The sequence below is a fragment of the Schistocerca gregaria genome, chromosome 2, assembly GCF_023897955.1.
Source record: "Schistocerca gregaria isolate iqSchGreg1 chromosome 2, iqSchGreg1.2, whole genome shotgun sequence".
NCBI lineage: Eukaryota > Metazoa > Arthropoda > Insecta > Orthoptera > Acrididae > Schistocerca > Schistocerca gregaria.
This window is the reverse complement of record NC_064921.1, coordinates 760,496,888-760,523,223: the sequence shown is the minus strand read 5'-3', so window position 1 is coordinate 760,523,223 and position 26,336 is coordinate 760,496,888. Positions and strand designations below refer to the sequence as shown.

The 26,336-nt window shown below is 42.6% G+C and overlaps 1 protein-coding gene across 2 annotated transcripts in view; it reads left to right on the top strand.

The window, feature by feature from the left end:
* LOC126334970 (tuberin) overlaps positions 1 to 26,336 on the top strand; it is a 315,576-nt gene that overhangs the window by 279,552 nt on the left and 9,688 nt on the right. For both annotated transcript variants that reach the window (XM_049997757.1, XM_049997758.1), the window contains exons 28-29: positions 12,405 to 12,636; positions 23,277 to 23,396. In XM_049997757.1, coding sequence (XP_049853714.1) covers positions 12,405 to 12,636; positions 23,277 to 23,396 — 352 coding nt within the window. The remainder of the gene's footprint in view (positions 1 to 12,404; positions 12,637 to 23,276; positions 23,397 to 26,336) is intronic.

The following is a 26,336-nucleotide window of genomic DNA, read 5'->3' as shown; positions in this document are numbered from 1 at the left end:
CAGACGGGTGTATCTTTCATGTTCTGTACACCGTTCATGGACAGTTCTTGTCGTCTGGCCAATATATGCAGAGCCACATTCACAGGGAATTTTGTAGACGCCTGCTTTCTTCAGTTGTAAATCGTCTTTAACGGATCCAACCAGGGCCCGGTTCTTTGCTGGTGGACGGAAGATAACCTTGATTTTATTCTTCTTCAGTAATCGGCCTATTTTCTGGACTGAATGTTATTCTCAAATGATGGAATGGGGAAGGAGTACAGTCTCATAGTAATACTGACTTGTGAGTGTACTATGTTCATCTAGTTGGAGGTCAGTATGCCCATGCAACATTATGCCTCCCCACATTATAACACATGGACTACCAGAACAGTTTTGTTTGACAATGTGTGTGTCCCCTTCTTGCCATATGAGGGTATTTTTAAACGATCATCAAATGAAGCCGAAACATTCCTTAAAAACAACATTCAGCTGTCTGAATGTGTAATGGATACTTTCACAAACAGGAGTTAAAACAGCACTTTGCTTTATGCAATTAGGGGCAGGAGAATTAATGTGATGTGCAACTTTGGAACAATACTATGGTATTGATATTGTAACAAAACGAGAATGCGCATTGCAATCTCACTCTACTATTGTGGAATTTACTCAACCTTCACAAGCAATGGTACATTTCCTCCCCTTAGAGCCTGTAGTAGGTCAGTGTGAGCCTCACATTAAGAACTCAACAGATTTCTTACATCAATCAGGAGGATCATGTTTGATTGACTCTGGCATTTTAGTAAGTTTTTTGGGGTTGCTCTCTTCTCTCTCTTTCATCATGTTTCTCTGTCCAATTCATTACTGTTAATTGAGGTTAGGTCTGTTGTTGTATTGATAAACATATTTTGACGTGTGTTGACTTTCGCTGATCTTCTATTCCATGACCAGTACTATGAAAAGACAGATGGGGATGCGATGGGGAGCACACTGTTGTCAGTTTGTTTATGGAATAGTTTGAGGAACATGTACCGGAGTGAGCAACATTGCAACCTCTGTGTTTTTAAATATGCAGATGATACTTCTGTTGTTTGGCCACAAGCTGGTGAAAATGTAAACAGCTTTTTAGAACATCTGAATTCAGTCCACATGAATATTGGTTTCACGATGGAGTTGAAAAGTATGGTTGTTTTCCCACTTTGATATGCTGGCGAGGAAGGGGGTTGATGGAATGTTGGGACATGCCATTTGTAGGAAGCCTTCTCACTCTGACTTATGTCTACAGGTTGATTTGATTTGATTTTATCAGGGAAGCAAAAACAGTATTGGCCAAGCCCACTGCTGCCTGCACCAAAACAGAGTTTATTGTGCACTATCATTCCCTGTGTCTCTAGTAAAGCCGACCAGTGCCCTTGAACAGTGCAAGGAGATCATTTACCAGTGCTTTGCTAGACACAGTTTCTTCAGGTTTGGTTGATCCAAATATTTTGTGTCTTTTAATCTCCAGTGCCTCACATTTGAAGATCAAATGTGATGCAGTTTCCTTACCCACACTACAAATCCTACATTTGGGGTCTTCTTCTATTATTCCCATTGTATGTAGGTGTTTTTTGAAGTTCCCATGGCCTGTCAATAGTCCAAGCATGAGTTTCATCTCTCTCCTGTCCAAGCCCAGGATTGAGAGACTTCTCTTAGAACATGGCTTCGGCATCAATACCTTGCCATAATTGATAGTTGCCACCATCCGGGCATCATGAAGGAGTATTCCATACCTTGGTTCATGAGGCCCATGTCATCTTAGACCCTGAAAGTCCATCAGCTGAGTCAGCCCATCTCAAAATCACCTTTCATCACAATGGTTGTAATGAAAGACAGATCAGACACAATTTGCACTATCAACCAACTGAAAATCAAGTTAATGGTGGTGATAAGTGGGTGATTCCAAAGTCTATGGCCTCTTTGCCTTATACAGGAGCATTTGCACCAGGATTGGCCACATTGTGCGGAAATGTGTTTCTCGACCACCGTCTAAGATTAGGGCCCTTTCAGGATCCCTAAAGGATGATTTTGGTTTGTGTAAGACAGGTTTCAATTGTATTCTTTGTGTTGTGGTATACTATATATTGGTCAGACAATGAGGACCATGGAGGACTGGTGTATTAAACATCAGCATCAAATGCAACAGCCAAGCAAATATGCTTTAGCAAAAGTTTGCCTTAGCAGCAATCATCCTGTGGACTATAAGAAAATGGAGATTCTGGAATGCACTTCCAGCTATTTTGTTTCTGATATTGTGGAAGCACTTGAGTTCAAATCAACATGTGATCTTATAAATAGAGGGGGAGGTTTTCACTTAAATTGTGTGTGAATTCTGATATATCCAAACAACAGGAGAGCTGAGTTAATGCTACCTCACCTATTGGATACTAATAATATTCACTAATGATAAGCTCTGACATTGGTCATCTTTGGTTGTGTGGTGCCACTAGTATTTATGATCACTGGCACTAATGGCAATGCAAAGACTGGTAGAAGAAAAAAGAGGTTCCTGAGGTAGATGATTGCAGAGTTAATGACTGGCTAACCAAAAACTAGTCCAGAACATAGGGAAGTCATCTTAAGCATATACCAGCTGTTAAGGGAGCAATCTGAATCGGAAGTGTAGTACAGGCAAGATCAAAACTGTACTGGTCATTGGCATTTACTTACTGCTTCAGTGAGCTAGTGGGGCTGGCTAGCAATTATTGCACTGAAAACTTTTGTCAGAACTGGAATAGTACCGTATTAATTTATCTCTGCGACTTCGTCCTTCTTGAGGATGCTATTTTAGCCAAAAAGACAGTGTTGTGTCTGTGTTGTATGTGTGTGCATGTGTAACTGAACGAGTGCAGTATTTACAGGCAGCCTCACATCAGTTGATGGCCTCACATGCTGTGGTGCAGCTCGGACTGGGGCAAGCTGCGAGTATCTCTGACCCCTGTTCTCCATATTGTATACCCAGGCTGGATGGGGAATTCGAATCAGTGTCAGATACTAAACACTTCCCCTCTCTTATTGGCACCAAGGGCTGGAAATGGCTTGGTTTGTATGCCAACTTCAGTCAAGGAAGGGAGATGGGGGAGGGCCGGAGCGGAGTTGCCAGAGTCCCACCAAAGTCTCCCATCATAGGTCATTGACCAGTTCAGCCAGTTTAGATGCCGCTGCTGCCAGTGGGATCGCTGACCAATCAAAAGGTCCTGCAGCACAGCTTGGTCCTGTCTCCATGGGAATGGTTGGTGGGCGTGTAGGAGATGTGGACAATGATTCAACCTCCATGGGCACTTGAGTCTGAAAACTCACCACGTCCATCCATTGTGTGGTGTGGTAGTTGCTGATGTTGATGAGAGCCGAAAGTCGCATACTATGTCGAAGTGGTTTCTTCACCATCAGCTCCCATCACGGGTCTTTGTCATTGCCGAAGACAAGTGTGTTGGTTGTAGCAGTAGTAGGTAGGCTTTTGGCAGGCATGACCTGAACATGATTGTGGAAACCTTGACCAGTCGGTAGCTGAGGAGAAGAGGGGCTGGTGTGACTCATAGCAGCCACGGCTGATTTTGATGCCTGACTAGATGTTCCTTGTCAGTGCAACCTTAAACTGGGCCACCATCTATTGCCAACAATGGTGCCTTCAGTCCATCCAGGATTCTGGTCAAAAGTATCGGCCCACATGTGGGAGCCCAGTTGGTAATATGCCTGTGTGTGCGGACAGGGCACCTGCTGAGCAGGGTGAAATAGTTGAAGAGCTTACAGGCCCTGCACCTGTGTAAAATTTCAGATCTGCTGTTTTCCATTTAAGAAGATGGACCACTAGGTGACAAGGAAACTGGTGAATGTGTCTCCTGGGTTGGCTGTCATTATTTTACACATTTACATTTTGATCTTACTATCTGCTCGAATTCTGAATTGGATGTGGCATGTGAAGAGGCAGTCATTAGGTACTCAATCTCATTCCATTGACAAAAACCTTTTAATGCAGATACTGTTAACTGAGGACCATTGTCAAAAACCTGGATAGAAGGCACTCCCCCCTATTGTTAATATGATTGATTAATCTGAGCAGTTCTCTTAGACTGTTCGCAGATGATGCTGTAATTTACCGTCTAGTAAGGTCATCCGAAGACCAGTATCAGTTGCAAAGCGATTTAGAAAAGATTGCTGTATGGTGTGTCAGGTGGCAGTTGACGCTAAATAATGAAAAGTGTGAGATGGTCCACATGAGTTCCAAAAGAAATCCGTTGGAATTCGATTACTCGATAAATAGTACAATTCTCAAGGCTGTCAATTCAACTAAGTACCTGGGTGTTAAAATTACGAACAACTTCAGTTGGAAGGACCACATAGATAATATTGTCGGGAAGGCGAGCCAAAGGTTGCGTTTCATTGGCAGGACACTTAGAAGATGCAACAAGTCCACTAAAGAGACAGCTTACACTACACTCGTTTGTCCTCTGTTAGAATATTGCTGTGCAGTGTGGGATCCTTACCAGGTGGGATTGACGGAGGACATCGAAAGGGTGCAAAAAAGGGCAGCTCGTTTTGTATTATCACGTTATAGGGGAGAGAGTGTGGCAGATATGATACACGAGTTGGGATGGAAGTCATTACAGCATAGACGTTTTTCGTCGCGGCGAGACCTTTTTACGAAATTTCAGTCACCAACTTTCTCTTCCGAATGCGAAAATATTTTGTTGAGCCCAACCTACATAGGTAGGAATGATCATCAAAATAAAATAAGAGAAATCAGAGCTCGAACAGAAAGGTTTAGGTGTTCGTTTTTCCCGCTCGCTGTTCGGGAGTGGAATAGTAGAGAGATAGTATGATTGTGGTTCGATGAACCCTCTGCCAAGCACTTAAATGTGAATTGCAGAGTAGTCATGTAGATGAAAGCATGGATGGTAGCTGTTGCGGTGGTGCCAGCCATCCCTGCCACATAAGGAAAGTTGGACAGGGAACTGACAACTAGCAACCTCATTGATCCTTTTAATAATTGGCCAAGTCGAAATCTTCTCTTTGCGGAGGGTGGTCAGGACCCAAGAGAAGATTGCAGTGTTACAATGATGCAGGCTGAGTGTGGGTGCAAGTCTGGCAGTTCTGGTGAATGTGTTCTCTGATGGTGTCAACACCAGGCCAGTACACTTGATGCCATGTTATTACCTTCATTCTTATGTGCCCCAGTATGGATGGGCAGATGCGGGGGAGGGGGGGGGGTCTGTACATGGGGTAATTCAGAATTAACTACTCAACAATATGACACCATCAGTGATGTTAAGCTTGTGTTGTAATTAAAAATAGATATACCATGTCGATTTGGTGCCCTTGGGCTGATGTTCTAGCCAAACCCACCATATGGCCTACTACACCCTACAGACTACCAGATCATGGCCTGTTTCTGTGGCTATTATGTGCACCACAACCCCTAATTGGTTTAGGGTGTGTTGCTGCATGGCAGACTGCAGAATTTCATGCTTGTCGAACTCTTAGATCTTGGCCACATGGCAAGTAAGAAGTGCATCTGAGTTAAGAGTATGGCATGGTGAATCTTGTAGGTATAGTTACAAAGGAACAGTTCCCAACATTACAGCCACTGGACTGTGTTATTGGGAAGTTTTGAATGGGGACCAAGTATGACAGCCAATGCCTCTTTCTCAGTTTAGGAATAATTTCTCTGTGCTGTGTTTAATGTTTCATATGCAAACACAATGGCCTGCTCTGTGTCGTCAGTGTGTTTCTGGGACAGCATGGCTTCAATACCACACTCTAATGTGTCAGTGGCTAGTGTCAGTATGCAACATTGCTAAACAAAGAGCCCACCTAATGCAGTTTTTTATTTGCATGAAAGCTTTGTGGCATGCCTTTGGCTGTAAGAATTTAACAGCTTTTATCTTCACGCAATGAAGTGGGTTGAAAATGTGCACCATTTTGGGAATAAATTTCACAAAATAATTGACTTTCCCAAGAATGACTGTAGATCTTTGAGGTACTTGGGAGCTGGTAAATTAGTGATTGTGTCCTCATGATCCTCTGTCTTGCTGAGCCCTTCTTTACTTAAGTTATATCCGAAGTACTTTGCACTTTGCTCAAAGCAAATGCATTTGTCGAGGTGGCAATGCAGACCATGGGGTTGGAGCTGCCCAAACATAATTTTTAAGCTGAGCAGGTGCTGCTCCTGTGTGGCTCCAATAATTTACAAGTCCTCTAAATAATTAAAATGGTTTGGAATACGCTGGATTAGTTGCTCAATGTACCTCTATAATATTGTGGGAGCACCCAAAAAGGCAAATTGTTGTAATGATACATGTAGAATGGCATATTGATACCTAAAAACTGTTTTGTCTGATCATTTACAAGCAACTGAAAGTAGGCATCAAATGGCTCCTGCCCAACTTCACCAGTAATTCCTAGGAACTGGATACTGAGCAACACTTGCTTGAGCATTAACGATAGACTTAAAAATCACCACAAATCGAAAATGATCTACTTGGTTTCCCACATGATGTATCAAGTTCTGTCAATGGTATTGTTGTTGAAACTAGAAAATTTGAAAACTAAAAATCCCTAAAGCACCCAAGGCAAAAAGTTGGTTTTGTCAAAGTGATGGCTGCTAGCAAGCTTAGTTGCTGAGCTACACTTTTATATGTAGATTGGCCTACAATCTTACCCCATATTGGGATCAACTGCCCGTTGTATGTCACTGTTGTGTGCTGAGGGGTGTCAGCTGCAGGGAATTGATGCACCAATACACATCTTCATTAATCAGACATGTCATTGTTGTTGTTTTCAGTACTGAGACTGGCTTGATGCAGCTCTCCATGCTACTCTACCCTGTGCAAGCCTCTTCATCTCCCAGTACCTACTGCAGCCTACATCCGTCTGAATCTGCTTAGTGTATTCATCTCTCTATGATTTTTACCCTCCACACTACCCTCCAATACTAAATTGGTGATCCCTCGATGTCTCAGAACATGTCCTACCAACCTTTCCCTTCTTCTAGTCAACGTGTACAAACTCCTCTTCTCCCCAATTCTATTCAATACCTCCTCATTAGTTATGTGATCCACCCATCTAATCTTCAGCATTCTTCTGTAGCACCACATTTCAAGAGCTTCAATTCTCTTCTTGTCTAAACTATCTATCGTCCATGTTTCACTTCCATACATGGCTTCACTCCATACAAATACTTTCAGAAACGACTTCGTGACATTTGAATCAATACTCGATGTTAACAAATTTCTCTTCTTCAGAAACGCTTTCCTTGCCATTGCCAGTCTACATTTTATATCTTCTCTACTTCGACCATCATCAGTTATTTTGATCCCCAAATAGCAAATCTCCTTTACTACTTTAAGTGTCTCGTTTCATAATCTAATTACCTCAGCATCACCTGATTTAATTAGACTACATTCCATTATCCTCGTTTTGCTTTTGTTGATGTTCATCTTATACCCTCCTTTCAAGACACTATCCATTCTGTTCTACTGCTCTTCCAAGTCCTTTGCTGTCTCTGACAGAATTACAATGTCATCGGCGAACCTCAAAGTTTTTATTTTTTCTCCATGGATTTTAGTACCTACTCCGAACTTTTCTTTTATTTCCTTTACTGCTTGCTCAATAGCATCGGGGAGAGGCTACAACCCTGTCTCACTCCCTTCCCAACCACTGCTTCCCCTTCATGTCCCTCGTCTCTTATAACTGCCATGTAGTTTCTGTACAGATTGTAAATAGCCTTTCGCTCCCTGTATTTTACCCCTGCCACCTTCAGAATTTGAAAGACAATATTCCAGCCAACATTGTCAAAAGCTTTCTCCAAGTCTACAAATGCTAGAAACTTAGGTTTGCCTTTCCTTAATCTTTCTTCTAAGATAAGTCATAGGGTCAGTATTGTTTCACGTGTTCCAACATTTCTACAAAATCCAAACTGATCTTCCCTGAGGTCGGCTTCTACCAGTTTTTCCATTCGTCTGTAAAGAATTTGCGTTAGTATTTTGCAGCTGTGACTTATTAAACTGATAGTTTGGTGATTTTCACATCTGTCAACACCTGCTTTCTTTGGGATTGGATAATCAGACATGTGGTCATGCATTCATCCAACTGGAAATCTGTTATTGCTCCATTAATGTCCACTTTTGACATGAGTGTCTGCATCCTCACTGCTGCTGTGAACACCAGCAAGATAGCATGCTGTGAGCTGATGGCCATAGTTGTTGTCTCTGCTGACACCTGCTAGATGCCCTTTTGCGGCATGCAAAACAGATTATGTCATGGAAAGGGCAGAGATGCCGTTGATGCTGTGGGCTGCAATCTGGGTATAATTTGATGGCACTAAGTTTTTTGGGACCCTTTGATGACAAAGAGGAAACTGTTGAATCAGCCTCCACTCACTTTGGGACATGCCAAAAGTGAACAAAGTGCTTCAGTTTTTATATGAATACCATTGATGAGAATGGCAGATCACTAACCGTTACATGAACTACTGAATCACTGGACTGATGGATGCTCAGTAAATTGGATGATAACATTGATTGGAAGCCATCAGTTGATCATAGAGTGCAGTAGCATCTAGTACTACTAACAACGTAGACACCAGAAGAATTGTGAAACTTAACTGTTTCTGATGCAGTTTGTTAGCTTTTGCAAGTTTCCGCACATCGCTCAGGGTTAGATCAGATGACTTTAAAGCCTTCCCACTAACTTCTCTATCAGGAGAAAGATGTATAATAACATCATGGATTAATGAGTCTGTGTACGATTCACTCACTGTTTGCAGAAAATATCACACTTGTGTGCTAAGCCTTGCAAGTCAGCAGCCCATGTATGTGCTTATCGGGGTATGTAGCCTGTAATAGTCAGTCATCAAACCACAAACATTAGGAAGCCTCAAACTAGTGGGATCTGAGAGTGGGTGTACTTGTTGCACCACTTCATACTTTAGTTTTTGCACCACTTCTTACAGTTTATTGCTAGAAAATAGTAAGAGTGCTCTCTTGACAGTTTGGGTCACTTGTTTGACTTGCGTTGCAGTGAAGAATAAAATGGTGTGAATAGACCTTCCAACTTTTGTTAGCCTCATTGAAGTAAGCAACCAGATCGATACTATGCTCTACATGACAAAGTTTTAAAGTTCCTTGTACAGCACAATCTTGTTATATTTGTGCCTTGAAAATGACAGGATGTACACCTCTCAAAATATTAGTAGTTGCCGAAGGCTTCACCCAGCAGCATTCCGATAAGTTATTTGACCATAGAATAGTATTATATCAAAAGATCCCTCAGAAAACTCAAAGAAATTCTGGTTGTAAATAAAGGCTGTTAGTTGTGCCAAAGTTAACATCCACATTGACCAGACAAGAACTGAAACTGAGCATAGCAAAGCAAAATCAGAAATGCTTGACTCCTTTTTCAAATGTTCCTTTACAAAACAAAACCTATGAATATTCCCACAGTTTAATTCTTGTACCACTGCAAAGAGGAGATATTAGTTTCAGTAGCATTTAGAAATTGCTGGTACGATTAGAACTGGAAAATGCTCCAGGGCTTAATGGAATCGTATCAGATTCTATAACTGATTTGTGGCTTAGTAGGCCCCTCTTTTAACCACAATATACCAAAGATCCCTCAAATAAAGAACTGTGCCCAGTGGTTTAGAAGAAAGTAAAGGTCACTCCCATCCACAAGAAGCGCAGCAGAAGTGATCCTTGAAACTACTTTACAATATCTTTGATATCTATTCGTTGTAGAATCTCATAACATATTCTGAGCTCAAATGTTATGAAGTATGTCAAACTGAATAACCACCTCCATGCCAATCAGCATGGATTTCAAAAATTCTGATCATGTGAAACATTACTACTACTTTTCTCACATGGTATACTTAAGGTTATGGATGGGAGCAATCGAGGAGCTGCATTGCCTCTTACTTCAGAAAAGCATTTTGTCCAATATCACACATTTGCTTATTATTGATAGTAGGATTGTATGGGATATCAAGTGATATTTGTGAGTGGATTCGAGATTTCACAGCATGTTATCTCAAATGTCGAGTCATTGACAGACGTAGAAGTAACTTCAGGCATGACCGAGGGAAGCGTGTTGTGAGACCCTTGCTGTTCCTGTTGTATATTAATGGCGTTACACTACCATAGAGTTTTTGCAGGTGATACTGTTATCTATAATGAAATTCTATCTGAAAAACAGCTGCACAAATATTAAATCAGAACTAGATAAGATTTCAAAGTGGTGCCAATACTGGTAATTCTCATTGAATGTTCAAAAATTTAAAGTTAAGCACTTCACAAAACGAAAAAGCATAGTATCCTTTGACTAAAATACCAATGACTCCCAACTGGAATCAGTCAAATCATACAAGTACGTGGATGTAACAATTTGTAGGAATATGAAATGGAGTGATCACATAGTCTGTTATAGGTAAAGCAAGTGGCAGACTGTGGTTCAGTGATAGAATACTAGGGAAATGCTGTCAGGTGACAAAGAAGATTGCATATAAAACACTTGGGCTGCACATCCAAGAATATTGTACAATTGTGTGGGATCATTTGCAAACATGTCTAACGGGGGATATTGAACTCAAGCAAAGAGAGTCAGCACCAGTCATCATAGTTTTGTTAAACCCATGGGAGAGCACGGAGGAGATGCTGAAAAAACTGAACAGACACTTCAAGATATCACTCAAAATTTTCAGTTCTGTGGTAAATCTATTGAAAACGTGTAGAATAGTACACACATTTTTGTACAGTGGTTAAAGAAGTTTTATCCAATTGCAGATCATTTTTCTGTCTAGTGTTCACTGGCAGAATGTGACTCTTCATTTTGAATGAGTCCATATTGTTAACCAAAAGTCCCATGATGAATGTATGGATGGAAATGGCAAAGTGAAAATTTTGATGTACTTGAATAGCAGCCTTGAGCATAATGTCACAAACTGCACTGTGCCACTGTTCATTCTGATTGGCCTTTTCTGGGCGCAGTTTGTTAGTGTATAGAGTTGTTCTAAAATATGATAGCACAGCATTTCGTAGAGTGAATGTACACAAAGTAAACAAGATTTTTTGTTTCAGTGAAAGATGGTGGAGATTATTCTTATAGCAAAGATACTGTCATTTAGTTTGTGCACAAGATCCTGAATGAGTATTTCAGGAGCTTTTTTTTATCTCCAGCCTTCAAAAATTTAAAATATTCTACTTCACTGATTATTTGATGGCCAAACCAAAATCTGTTTGCGGTTAAACAGTAAACATGTATAGTGTCCACAACTTGTGGTGGCATAGCAAGGAGAAATTTCAGGAAAGGGCAGTACATTTGTCTGTGCAGAGAATGTAGTTTAGTAGAAAAATACAGTGCCATAATGAGGCAAAGATAGAAACAGCACTGTGCTTCCTGGAAAAGTTATCTTGAACACATGGAAGTGGTCCAAAAGTCTTAATATATAAATGTTATAGTTCTGACTTTTATTGTGTTATGAATTGATGAAAAAACTAGGGTTGAAAGTTATTTAGTTACTGAACATAAATGAGGCAGAGCTTCTTGTTATCTACACCTCTACCTCTGGCTCGGAAGGTGTGGCTCAGCACATCAGGTACCATTGTAGTCTTCCACGCAGAGCCTTTGTGTTACAATATTACTTCCAGTGGCACCTTTCTATGGAGGAACATCTGTAGACCCTGTTGTTGGATCACTGCCCAAATCAGACAAGGATGCTATAATATGTGGCTGCTGCTTGGCTAGTTATATGTGGATAAATATGCAGATATATTGCCTGTACAACTAATTAAAAACATAATGCTATAGCAAGATGTTTCATGTCTACACAAGCTAGAAAATTTTCTGTCCTTTTTTATTTGCTTAACCATGTCTTATTGCCTCATCTGTTTGGTGAATAATGATCTGTCCTCAATTTTTTATATTTTCTATCATTCTCAAAGATGTAAATCATGCATATTTTTTTGTTAACTAAACTGCAGTTTTCGCATATGTCAATGTTTTTCTTAATCTTGTGGGCCCCAAATGAGATCCAGGTTTTTGTGATTTGAACCACAGGGTATCTGCAATGTGTGTCCGTGACCTGTTATTATAAGTGATTACATTAGTATCTGCTACTTTTCCATCACATTGTAATCACTTTATACAGTAGCTGATACTTCCAAAAGACAGATTCGTCTTTGTGTATGTGTTGGCCATACACGGTAAACAGGTAGTCAGTTTGTCTTCATTATGGATAATTAACTTTTTGTGGCTGTTTGAGTTTAATAACATTGAACATAGTATTAATTAATATTTTTGCTATTCATGTTTAGCATTCTAAGCTTTCAAATTATACAATGTTTTTGACTCATAGTCCAGAAATAAATAACTAAAACTTGTCTTTTTGCTTATAGCTACGTGTTTCTACAGCTATATCATGCTGCCAGTTTTGGTAGCACAGCGGAAAAGCCACTGTTGGTTCCACAAACACAGATTGTAGAGAGAGCAGTTAAGAATCTTGATAGGATTCCTCCATATGAAACCCATAAAATTGGGGTGGTTTATGTGGGGCCAGGACAAGCAGGGCGAGAGACGGAAATTTTACGCAACCAGTTTGGCTCACTTCGCTACACAGAGTTCTTGCAGGTATGTTCAGTTTTATCACAAATTCATATTAATCTACTTACATTGCAGCATAAGTACTTAGCTCAAGGAGTATTTTGTGAGAACTATTCCCAAGTCCATAGATCTTTATTTTTTTTATTTTTTTTATTGGGTTCAGCTAAACACAATTGCTTCATTGCTCATAATGCTATTACTGAGCTAAGTCCATATGATTGATTTATCTTCTACTTGTTCCCAGAATTAATTTTTCAGTTATTGTGGTTCACAGCTGTGCTAATAAATTATTCAGAAGAAATACTTACCTCCTGTCATCTCACATGCTCCTGTTGTCTCACAGGTTGTGGATATTATCTGCATTCAGCATTATTATGACTTGAGGAAAATAGAAAAATGGGAAAATACCAGACTTGTAGAGATAATGATGGTTGCTTCTTCAGGAAGGAGAGGGAAAGACGAAAGGATGTGGGTTTTAAGGAGTAGTTCCAATCCCGGGAGTGGAAAGACTTCCCTTAGGGGAAAAAAAAGGACAGGTGTACACTCGCACGCACGCACACACACACACACACACACACACACACACACACACACACACACACACATATCCATCCGCACATACACAGACACAAGCAGACATATTTAAAGGCAAAGAGTAAGGGCAGAGATGTCAGTCGAGGCGGAAGTACAGAGGCAAAGAAGTTGTTGAAAGACAGGTGAGGTATGAGCGGCGGCAACTTGAAATTAGCGGAGGTTGAGGCCTGGCGGATATCGAGAAGAGAGGATATACTGAAGGGCGAGTTCCCAACTCCGGAGTTTGGATAGGTTGGTGTTGGTGGGAAGTATCCAGATAACTCGGACGGTGTAACACTGTGCCAAGATGTGCTGACCGTGCATCAAGGCATGTTTAGCCACAGGGTGATCCTCATTACCAACAAACACTGTCTGCCTGTGTCCATTCATGCGAATGGACAGTTTGTTGCTGGTCATTCCCACATAGAAAGCCTCACAGTGCAGGCAGGTCAGTTGGTAAATCACGTGGGTGCTTTCACACGTGGCTCTCCCTTTGATCGTGTACACCTTCCGGGTTACAGGACTGGAGTAGGTGGTGGTGGGAGGGTGCATAGGACAGGTTTTACACCGGGGGCGGTTGCAAGGGTAGGAGCCAGAGGGTAGGGAAGGTGGTTTGGGGATTTCATAGGGATGAACCAAGAGGTTACGAAGGTTAGGTTAGGTGGACGGCGGAAAGACACTCTTGGTGGAGTGGGGAGGATTTCATGAAGGATGGATCTCATTTCGGGGCAGGATTTTAGGAAGTCGTATCCCTGCTGGAGAGCCACATTCAAGGTCTGATCCAGTCCCGGGAAGTATTCTGTCACAAGTGGGGCACTTTTGGGGTGCTTCTGTGAGAGGTTCTGGGTTTGAGGGGATGAGGAAGTGGCTCTGGTTATCTGCTTCTGTACCAGGTTGGGAGGGTAGTTGCAGGATGCGAAAGCTGTTTTCAGGTTGTTGGTGTAATGGTCGAGGGATTCAGGACTGGAGCAGATTCGTTTGCCACGAAGGCCTAGGCTGTAGGGAAGGGACCGTTTGATATGGAATGGGTGGCAGCTGTCATAATGGAGGTACTGTTGCTTGTTGGTGGGTTTGATGTGGACGGATGTGTGAAGCTGGCCATTGGACAGATGGAGGTCAACGTCTAGGAAAGTGGCATGGGATTTGGAGTAGGACCAGGTGAATCTGATGGAACCAAAAAGAGTTGAGGTTGGAGAGGAAATTCTGGAGTTGTTCTTTACTGTGAGTCCAGATCATGAAGATGTCATCAGTAAATCTGTACCAAACTTTGGGTTGGCAGGCTTGGGTAACCAAGAAGGCTTCCTCTAAGCGACCCATAAATAGGTTGGCATACGAGGGGGCCATCTTGGTACCCATGGCTGTTCCCTTTAATTGTTGGTATGTCTGGCCTTCAAATGTGAAGAAGTTGTGGATCAGGATGAAGCTGGCTAAGGTGACGAGGAAAGAGGTTTTAGGTAGGGTGGCAGGTGATCGGCGTGAAAGGAAGTGCTCCATTGCAGCGAGGCCCTGGACGTGCGGGATATTCGTGTATAGGGAAGTGGCATCAATGGTTACAAGGATGGTTTCCGGGGGTAACAGACTGGGTATGGATTCCAGGCATTCGAGAAAGTGGTTGGTGTCTTTGATGAAGGATGGGAGACTGCATGTAATGGGTTGAAGGTGTTGATCTACGTAGGCAGAGATACGTTCTGTGGGGGCTTGGTAACCAGCTACAATGGGGCGGCCAGGATGTTTGGGTTTGTGAATTTTAGGAAGTAGGTAGAAGGTAGGAGTGCGAGGTGTCGGTGGGGTCAGGAGTTTGATGGAGTCAGCTGAAAGGTTTTGTAGGGGGCCTAAGGTTCTGAGGATTCCTTGAAGCTCCGCCTGGACATCAGGAATGGGATTACCTTGGCAAACTTTGTATGTAGAGTTGTCTGAAAGCTGACGCAGTCCCTCAGCCACATACTCCCGACGATCAAGTACTACGGTCGTGGAACCCTTGTCAGCCGGAAGACTGATGATGGATCGGTCAGTTTTCAGATCACGGATAGCCTGGGCTTCGGCTGTGGTGATGTTGGGAGTAGGATTAAGGTTTTTCAAGAAAGATTGAGAGGCAAGGCTGGAAGTGAGAAATTCCTGGAACGTTTGGAGAGGGTGATTTTGAGGAAGAGGAGGTGGGTCCCGCTGTGATGGAGGACGGAACTGTTGCAGGCAGGGTTCAATTTGGATAGTGTCTTGGGGAGTTGGATCATTAGGAGTGGGATCAGGATTGTTTTTCTTCGTGGCAAAGTGATATTTCCAGCAGAGACTACGAGTGTAGGACAGTAAATCTTTGACAAGGGCAGTTTGGTTGAACCTGGGAGTGGGGCTGAAGGTGAGGCCTTTGGATAGGACAGAGGTTTCGGATTGGGAGAGGGGTTTGGAGGAAAGGTTAACTACTGAATTGGGGTGTTGTGGTTCCAGATTGTGTTGACTAGAATTTTGAGGTGTTGGGGGGAGTGGAGCTGGAAGTGGGATATTGAGTAGATGGGAGAGACTGGGTCTGTGTGCAATGAGAGGAGGTTGAGGTTTGTTGGAAAGGTTGTGGAGGGTGAGTGAGTTGCCTTTCCGGAGGTGGGAAACCAGGAGATTGGATAGTTTTTTGAGGTGGAGGGTGGCATGTTGTTCTAATTTGCGGTTGGCCTGTAGGAGGATGCTATGTACAGCCGGTGTGGATGTGGGAGAGGAAAGATTGAGGACTTTGATTTGGGATAGGAGTTGACGAGTGTGTTCATTGGCCGAGTCGATGTATAGGTGAAGGATTAGGCGGGTGAGGGCTATGGATTGTGCTGTTTGGAACTGGTATAAGGACTGATGGAAAGAAGGATTGCAGCCAGAGATGGGAACTTTAAGTGTGAGGCCTTTGGGAGTAATGCCAAATGTCAGACAAGCCTGAGTAAATGAAATATGGGAGCGTAATCTGGCTAGGGTGAAGGCATGTCTGCGGAGGGAATGTAAATAAAATTTAATGGGGTCGTTGTAGGGATGTTGTGAGGTTGACATGGTATTAGAAGGTGGAAAGGGTAATATGAGGTTAAAGTGAAAGTAAATAGAGATTTATATAGGGAGAGATAAAGGTGTGAAAAAAGTCGAAAAAGTGTTGGTTTGAGATGAGCTATGTTGATCCTGTGCTGAACTTAGGTTGGTGAACAACAGTGGGTGCAAAGGTTGGGTAGTTATGTTGTCTCCAGATCACGTTAAAGGGTGTGGAAATTCAAGACAATTTCGAAAAAAAAAAATTTCGAATAAAGTTTCGAAAAAATAATTTCCGAAAAAATAAAATTCGAAAAAAAAATTCGAATAAAATCTCGAAGAATGTGTGTGTAAATGTATTCAAAGGACTGGTTATGTACTGGCAGGTTATGAGAATGAGGCTAACAATTGTTTGATGAAGAAATAATAACGTGTAACCTGTGGGAAGCTGCTAAAAAATGATCGGTTATGTGGGAAAAACGGGAATGGAAATGAAACGAAAGTTGTTGGAAAAAACTGAGATGGTTGTGTAATGGGTGAAAGGAACTGAAGCTGTGAAATAGTATTCACGAGTTTACACGAAATGTTTGTAAACTTGAAACAATGGATTTTATAGCAGCGGTTATGTTGAAAATTTTAGGTTATGGTTTGGAAGTAAATTACGTATTATTGAGTATAATTAGGCAGGATAAAATGTGTGGTAGATTACGGAAAAATGGAAGAAGAATACAAAGTGAAACTTCTTGTACAAACGAAAAGAGAAAGTAAGACGATAGAGAAGATTTCGAAATGCAACAGAGACAATAACAAACGTCATTGTTGGGTTCAAATTAATGATGATGTAAATAAAATATGAAAACCCCAAAGCACCTTCCCTGCCCTCTGGCTCCTACCCTTGCAACCGCCCCCGGTGTAAAACCTGTCCTATGCACCCTCCCACCACCACCTACTCCAGTCCTGTAATCCGGAAGGTGTACACGATCAAAGGGAGAGCCACGTGTGAAAGCATCCACGTGATTTACCAACTGACCTGCCTGCACTGTGAGGCTTTCTATGTGGGAATGACCAGCAACAAACTGTCCATTCGCATGAATGGACACAGGCAGACAGTGTTTGTTGGTAATGAGGATCACCCTGTGGCTAAACATGCCTTGATGCACGGTCAGCACATCTTGGCACAGTGTTACACCGTCCGAGTTATCTGGATACTTCCCACCAACACCAACCTATCCAAACTCCGGAGTTGGGAACTCGCCCTTCAGTATACCCTCTCTTCTCGATATCTGCCAGGCCTCAACCTCCGCTAATTTCAAGTTGCCGCCGCTCATACCTCAACTGTCTTTCAACAACTTCTTTGCCTCTGTACTTCCGCCTCGACTGACATCTCTGCCCTTACTCTTTGCCTTTAAATATGTCTGCTTGTGTCTGTGTATGTGCGGATGGATATGTGTGTGTGTGTGTGTGTGTGTGTGTGTGTGTGTGTGTGTGTACACCTGTCCTTTTTTTCGTGTACACCTGTCCTTTTTTACTCCTAAGGGAAGTCTTTCCGCTCCCGGGATTGAAATGACTCCTTACCCTCTCCCTTAAAACCCACATTCTTTCGTCTTTCCCTCTCCTTCCTGAAGAAGCAACCATCGGTTGCGAAAGCTAGTAATTCTGTGTGTGTGTTTGTGTGTTTTGTTCATGTGCCTGTCTGCCGGCGCTTTCCCGCTTGGTAAGTCTTGGAATCTTTGTTTTTAATATATTTTTCCCATGTGGAAGTTTCTTTCTATTTTATTTACATCATCATTAATTTGAACCCAACAATGACGTTTGTTATTGTCTCTGTTGCATTTCGAAATCTTCTCTATCGTCTTACTTTCTCTTTTCGTTTGTACAAGAAGTTTCACTTTGTATTCTTCTTCCATTTTTCCGTAATCTACCACACATTTTATCCTGCCTAATTATACTCAATAATACGTAATTTACTTCCAAACCATAACCTAAAATTTTCAACATAACCGCTGCTATAAAATCCATTGTTTCAAGTTTACAAACATTTCGTGTAAACTCGTGAATACTATTTCACAGCTTCAGTTCCTTTCACCCATTACACAACCATCTCAGTTTTTTCCAACAACTTTCGTTTCATTTCCATTCCCGTTTTTCCCACATAACCGATCATTTTTTAGCAGCTTCCCACAGGTTACACGTTATTATTTCTTCATCAAACAATTGTTAGCCTCATTCTCATAACCTGCCAGTACATAACCAGTCCTTTGAATACATTTACACACACATTCTTCGAGATTTTATTCGAATTTTTTTTTCGAATTTTATTTTTTCGGAAATTATTTTTTCGAAACTTTATTCGAAATTTTTTTTTTTCGAAATTGTCTTGAATTTCCACACCCTTTAACGTGATCTGGAGACAACATAACTACCCAACCTTTGCACCCACTGTTGTTCACCAACCTAAGTTCAGCACAGGATCAACATAGCTCATCTCAAACCAACACTTTTTCGACTTTTTTCACACCTTTATCTCTCCCTATATAAATCTCTATTTACTTTCACTTTAACCTCATATTACCCTTTCCACCTTCTAATACCATGTCAACCTCACAACATCCCTACAACGACCCCATTAAATTTTATTTACATTCCCTCCGCAGACATGCCTTCACCCTAGCCAGATTACGCTCCCATATTTCATTTACTCAGGCTTGTCTGACATTTGGCATTACTCCCAAAGGCCTCACACTTAAAGTTCCCATCTCTGGCTGCAATCCTTCTTTCCATCAGTCCTTATACCAGTTCCAAACAGCACAATCCATAGCCCTCACCCGCCTAATCCTTCACCTATACATCGACTCGGCCAATGAACACACTCGTCAACTCCTATCCCAAATCAAAGTCCTCAATCTTTCCTCTCCCACATCCACACCGGCTGTACATAGCATCCTCCTACAGGCCAACCGCAAATTAGAACAACATGCCACCCTCCACCTCAAAAAACTATCCAATCTCCTGGTTTCCCACCTCCGGAAAGGCAACTCACTCACCCTCCACAACCTTTCCAACAAACCTCAACCTCCTCTCATTGCACACAGACCCAGTCTCTCCCATCTACTCAATATCCCACTTCCAGCTCCACTCCCCCCAACACCTCAAAATTCTAGTCAACACAATCTGGAACCACAACACCCCAATTCAGTAGTTAACCTTTCCTCCAAACCCCTCTCCCAATCCGAAACCTCTGTCCTATCCAAAGGCCTCACCTTCAGCCCCACTCCCAGGTTCAACCAAACTGCCCTTGTCAAAGATTTACTGTCCTACACTCGTAGTCTCTGCTGGAAATATCACTTTGCCACGAAGAAAAACAATCCTGATCCCACTCCTAATGATCCAACTCCCCAAGACACTATCCAAATTGAACCCTGCCTGCAACAGTTCCGTCCTCCATCACAGCGGGACCCACCTCCTCTTCCTCAAAATCACCCTCTCCAAACGTTCCAGGAATTTCTCACTTCCAGCCTTGCCTCTCAATCTTTCTTGAAAAACCTTAATCCTACTCCCAACATCACCACAGCCGAAGCCCAGGCTATCCGTGATCTGAAAACTGACCGATCCATCATCAGTCTTCCGGCTGACAAGGGTTCCACGACCGTAGTACTTGATCGTCGGGAGTATGTGGCTGAGGGACTGCGTCAGCTTTCAGACAACTCTACATACAAAGTTTGCCAAGGTAATCCCATTCCTGATGTCCAGGCGGAGCTTCAAGGAATCCTCAGAACCTTAGGCCCCCTACAAAACCTTTCAGCTGACTCCATCAAACTCCTGACCCCACCGACACCTCGCACTCCTACCTTCTACCTACTTCCTAAAATTCACAAACCCAAACATCCTGGCCGCCCCATTGTAGCTGGTTACCAAGCCCCCACAGAACGTATCTCTGCCTACGTAGATCAACACCTTCAACCCATTACATGCAGTCTCCCATCCTTCATCAAAGACACCAACCACTTTCTCGAATGCCTGGAATCCATACCCAGTCTGTTACCCCCGGAAACCATCCTTGTAACCATTGATGCCACTTCCCTATACACGAATATCCCGCACGTCCAGGGCCTCGCTGCAATGGAGCACTTCCTTTCACGCCGATCACCTGCCACCCTACCTAAAACCTCTTTCCTCGTCACCTTAGCCAGCTTCATCCTGATCCACAACTTCTTCACATTTGAAGGCCAGACATACCAACAATTAAAGGGAACAGCCATGGGTACCAAGATGGCCCCCTCGTATGCCAACCTATTTATGGGTCGCTTAGAGGAAGCCTTCTTGGTTACCCAAGCCTGCCAACCCAAAGTTTGGTACAGATTTACTGATGACATCTTCATGATCTGGACTCACAGTAAAGAACAACTCCAGAATTTCCTCTCCAACCTCAACTCTTTTTGGTTCCATCAGATTCACCTGGTCCTACTCCAAATCCCATGCCACTTTCCTAGACGTTGACCTCCATCTGTCCAATGGCCAGCTTCACACATCCGTCCACATCAAACCCACCAACAAGCAACAGTACCTCCATTATGACAGCTGCCACCCATTCCATATCAAACGGTCCCTTCCCTACAGCCTAGGCCTTCGTGGCAAACGAATCTGCTCCAGTCCTGAATCCCTCGACCATTACACCAACAACCTGAAAACCGCTTTCGCATCCCGCAACTACCCTCCCAACCTGGTACAGAAGCAGATAACCAGAGCAACTTCCTCATCCCCTCAAACCCAGAACCTCTCACAGAAGAACCCCAAAAGTGCCCCACTTGTGACAGAATACTTCCCGGGACTGGATCAGACCTTGAATGTGGCTCTCCAGCAGGGATACGACTTCCTAAAATCCTGCCCCGAAATGAGATCCATCCTTCATGAAATCCTCCCCACTCCACCAAGAGTGTCTTTCCGCCGTCCACCTAACCTAACCTTCGTAACCTCTTGGTTCATCCCTATGAAATCCCCAAACCACCTTCCCTACCCTGTGGCTCCTACCCTCGCAACCGCCCCCGGTGTAAAACCTGTCCTATGCACCCTCCCACCACCACCTACTCCAGTCCTGTAACCCGGAAGGTGTACACGATCAAAGGGAGAGCCACGTGTGAAAGCACCCACGTGATTTACCAACTGACCTGCCTGCACTGTGAGGCTTTCTATGTGGGAATGACCAGCAACAAACTGTCCATTCGCATGAATGGACACAGGCAGACAGTGTTTGTTGGTAATGAGGATCACCCTGTGGCTAAACATGCCTTGATGCACGGCCAGCACATCTTGGCACAGTGTTACACCATCCGAGTTATCTGGATACTTCCCACCAACACCAACCTATCCAAACTCCGGAGATGGGAACTCGCCCTTCAGTATATCCTCTCTTCTCGATATCCGCCAGGCCTCAACCTCTGCTAATTTCAAGTTGCCGCCGCTCATACCTCACCTGTCTTTCAACAACTTCTTTGCCTCTGTACTTCCGCCTCGACTGACATCTCTGCCCTTACTCTTTGCCTTTAAATATGTCTGCTTGTGTCTGTGTATGTGCGAATGGATATGTGTGTGTGTGTGTGTGTGTGTGTGTGTGTGTGTGTGTGTGTGTGTGTGTACACCTGTCCTTTTTCTCCCCTAAGGGAAGTCTTTCCGCTCCCGGGATTGGAATGACTCCTTACCCTCTCCTTTAAAACCCACATCCTTTCGTCTTTCCCTCTCCTTCCTGAAGAAGCAACCATCGGTTGCGAAAGCTAGTAATTCTGTGTGTGTGTTTTGTTCATGTGCCTGTCTGCCGGCGCTTTCCCGCTTGGTAAGTCTTGGAATCTTTGTTTTTGATATATTTTCCCATGTGGAAGTTTCTTTCTATTTTATTTACAAATATGTGGTGTAAAAGACATAACATCAATCATTATTCAGAAAAGAGAAATGCAGCTTCCTTAGAGGGAGGCATGTCCTATTTTTCTGGAGCAATTAGAGACGAGTGTGGAAAGAAAGGTATGGAGAAGAGAGATTTTAATTTGTTCATATTTTTAATCATCTATGTTCAGTCAGAAATCATGGTTTTTACTCAAAGGTACCATGTATTTTCATTCCGTGATGTATCATATTCAGGCACTTAATGTCAATTGTCATTATTTATATATAACAGTTCCCATGGATCTATGAAACAAAAGCACTTTAATAAGGAAATAATTGTTACAAAAATTACTTTGATTCAGTCTTTGGTTGCACAGACTAGATGCACAGATAGTTTAGATCGTGAGTAACAGATTTTGTGTAATAAAATGGATTTCCTTTCAAGAGTTAACATTTTGAATATCTGTGCACAATATAATAACCATATATGAAGACATTGCATTCTTTTTTATATCCTATTATATGACTATAGTGAACATGATAGCTTCCTGCAGATTTCAGAGTTATATTGTATGCTGTACACAGTTATAGTTGTCAGATTTTAGCCTTTTTAGGAAAAAGAGAGCGTGTAAAATTACTATAGTAGCTGTGACTGTTGAAATTGGTTTGCTCATCTATAGTATTATAAGACAAGTTTTCATTGTGAAAAAATTTGAAGTTGTCCTGACAGGTGGGTGTTGAGCTGTTATGGATTTTTCATTGTGGTTGAATCTAAAAGTGTCAGTATACTTTATCTAACCAAATTAGAATGCGAGAATAAGGAAGTGAGACATGTTAGCAATAGTCACATGCAAGAATAATTAAATGGGTGGTTAAGGTACCAGCAAGGAACTTGTTTAATATGGAGTGAATTTTAGGATGATATCATGATAGGGTATTGCTTTATAGTTGTCTATCTGAAATCCTGTATTGCTTTGCAATGGCAGTGACACACTGCATTGGTGGCATACAGATTTGAAACTCTGTTAGTGACAAACATGATTGGTTCTAGTTGAGGTGCCTCTTGGCAATAGCAGAATGCTATAAAACTGTAAAAGACAGTATACTAAACAGCCTGTTATGTGTTGTAATATATATGTTGTTGGTTTTGTGAAAAGAGACATAAACATGAAATATTCCATGGTTGAGGATCATCCATTTATTAATTTTCAATTTTCGTTTCCTTACAGCGTCTTGGGACACTGATCCATCTTAAAGATGCCGATCCAAAAAATGTGTTTCTTGGAGGTTTAGACAGAAATGGAAATGATGGAAAATTTGCATATATATGGCAGGATGATGTAATGCAGGTATGCAATCATAAGACTGTGTGTGTTTAAAAATAAAAAAATCATTGTCTACTCCTCTCCTTCCTTTCACTTAGTTATCCTCTGCCTCTTCCATTATTTGTCTTGTTTTAATGCAAACAGCATCAGTACAGCCTCAGCTACTATATCTTTTGAACATTTCTTTACAGTATCCTGTTTTCACTTTCGAATTCTGACCTGTTCTTTCTTATTTTATGAGAACCTTCATCACAAAGTATAAAACAATTGAAAAAATTCTTTTATGAGAACATAAGAAGATCCTGTTACAGAAAAGTAATAGGCTATTATTTTAATGTTTGACAATTCATGGTGTTTTTGATAGTAAAATAATTATTAAGAGTGATAGCTAACACTGAGGAGGCAAAGTTGACTGAAGTGATAATCATTCTTAATTTAACAATATTATGAAAAGAAAAGTTGCTACTCACCATATAGCAGAGGTGCTGAGTCACAGATAGGCACGACAAAAAGACTGTCACAAACAATCTTGCAGCCAGTAAGGTATTCATCAAAAATACAAAAATAGATTACACACACACACACACACACACACACACACACACACACACACACTCTCTCTCTCTCTCTCTCTCTCTCTCTCTCTCTCTCGTAAATACAACTCACACAGGCATGACTGCAATCTCCGGCAACTGAAGCCACACTGCGAGCAGCAGCACCAGTGCATGGTGGAACTGGCGACTGGGTGGGTGTAAGGAGAAGGCTGGGGCAGGGAGAGGGAGGAAAAGTAGGGTAGGGGTGGGTGACAGTGAAGTGCTGCTGGGAGGCATGCAGGGCAAAGATAAGGTGGAGAGAGGGTAGAGTAGCTGTGTGCAATCGAGAGGTTATACAGACAGAAGGGGAGAGGTTGGGGGGGGGGGGGGGTTGCAAAAAATGAGAGAAGTGAAAAGACTGGGTATGGTTAAGTGAAGTCTGTGTAGTGCTGAAATGGGAACAGGGAAGGAGGTGGATGGGTGAGGACAATGACTAGCAAAGGTCGAGGCCAGGAAGGTTACGGGAACATAGGATATATTGCAGAGAAATTCAGAAAAGCTGGTGTTGGTGGGAAGGATCCATATGGTACGGGCTGTGAAGCAGCCATTGAAATGAGGATGTCATGTTGGGCAGCATGCTCAGCAACAGGGTGGTATACTTGTTCCTTGGCCACAGTTTGTTGGTGGCCATTCATGCAGACAGACAGCTTGTTGGTTGTCATGCCCACATAGAAAGCAGCACAGTGGTTGCAGCTTAGCTTGTAGATCACATGACTATTTTCACAGGTAGCTCTCTCCTACAGTAGTTTTCTGCCATCCACCGAACCTACACAGTATACTCATCCAACCCTACACAACCCCTGCTCCCGGCCCCTTACCTCATGGCTCACATCCCTGTAATAGATATAGATGCAAGACCTGTCCTATACCACTCCCACTGCCACCTACTCCAGTCTGGTCACAAGCATCACCTATCCCCTCAAAGGTAGGGCTACCTGTGAAACGCGTCACATCATCTACAAGCTAAGCTGCAACCACTGTGCTACATTCTATGTGAGCATGACAACCAACAAGCTGTCTGTCCGCATGAATAGCCACCGACAAACTGTGGCCAACAAACAAGTGGACCACCGTGTTGCTGAGCATGCTGCCAAACACGACGTCCTTCATTTCAATTACTGCTTGACAGCCTGTGCCATATGGATCCTTCCCACCAACACCAGCTTTTCTGAATTGTGCAGGTGGGAACTTTCTCATAATATTCCTGGCTTCAACCTTAGCTAGTCATTGTCCTCACTCATCCAGCTCCTTCCATGTTCCCAGTCCAGCTCTACACAACCCTCACTTCGTTGTAACCAGTCTTTACTTTTCTCCTGTTCTACTAACCACCCCCTCCCCTCTCCCCATACCCTCTGTCTAACCTCTCGATTGCACATAGCTACCCTACCCTCTCTCCACCTCGCTCCTGCACGCACCCCAGCAGCACTGCACTGTCCGTCACCCCTACCCTACTATCCCTCCCCTCCCCACCCCAGCCTCTTCCTTACCCCTACCCAGTCACCACTCCCATCATGCACTGGTGCTGCTGCTTGCAGTGTGGCTTCAGTTGCCGGAGATTGCAGTCATGCCTGTGTGAGTTGTATTTACGTGAGAGAGAGAGAGAGAGAGAGAGAGAGAGAGAGAGAGAGAGAGAGAGAGAGGTTTTGTGTGTGTGTGTGTGTGTGTGTAATCTATTTTTGTATTTTTGATGAATACCTTACTGGCTGCAAGATTGTTTGTGACAGTCTTTTTGTCGTGCCTATCTGTGACTCAGCACCTCTGCTATATGGTGAGTAGCAACTTTTCTTTTCATAATATTGTTAAATTAAGAATGATTATCACTTCAGTCAACTTTGCCTCCTCAGTGTTAGCCAGAGACTGCAGTCATGTGTGTGAGTTGAATATGCGCACGTGTGTGTGTGTGGGGGGGGGAGGGGGGGGTCTATTTTTGATGAAGGCCTTACTGGCAGAAAGGTTATTTGTGATAGTCTTTTCGTTGTGCCTATCTCCACTATATGGTGAGTAGCAATTTTGTTTTTCATAGTATTGTTACATTCCATCCTGGATTTTCCATTGTTTGATTCATCCTTAATTTAAGCGCATCATGGAAACTGACCATACTTACTATTCGTACTACTTTCATAATGTGTAAATACATGTCTAAATGTGCAGTCGAGTTAAACGCAAACAGCTTAGAACTTTTACAGCATTTATTCATTTTGTTTGGAAACTTTCAGTGGCCACATCTTGGAAACTTAACAGAATTGGGCCAGTCTCAGTACAAGGAGAGAGCATGAAATTAATAATATGTTTAATGCCACATTTCATCTATTGTTTGGCATAAATGTGAATGCTGTTATGAAACTTTTTGAATCATTTATTAACATCTTTT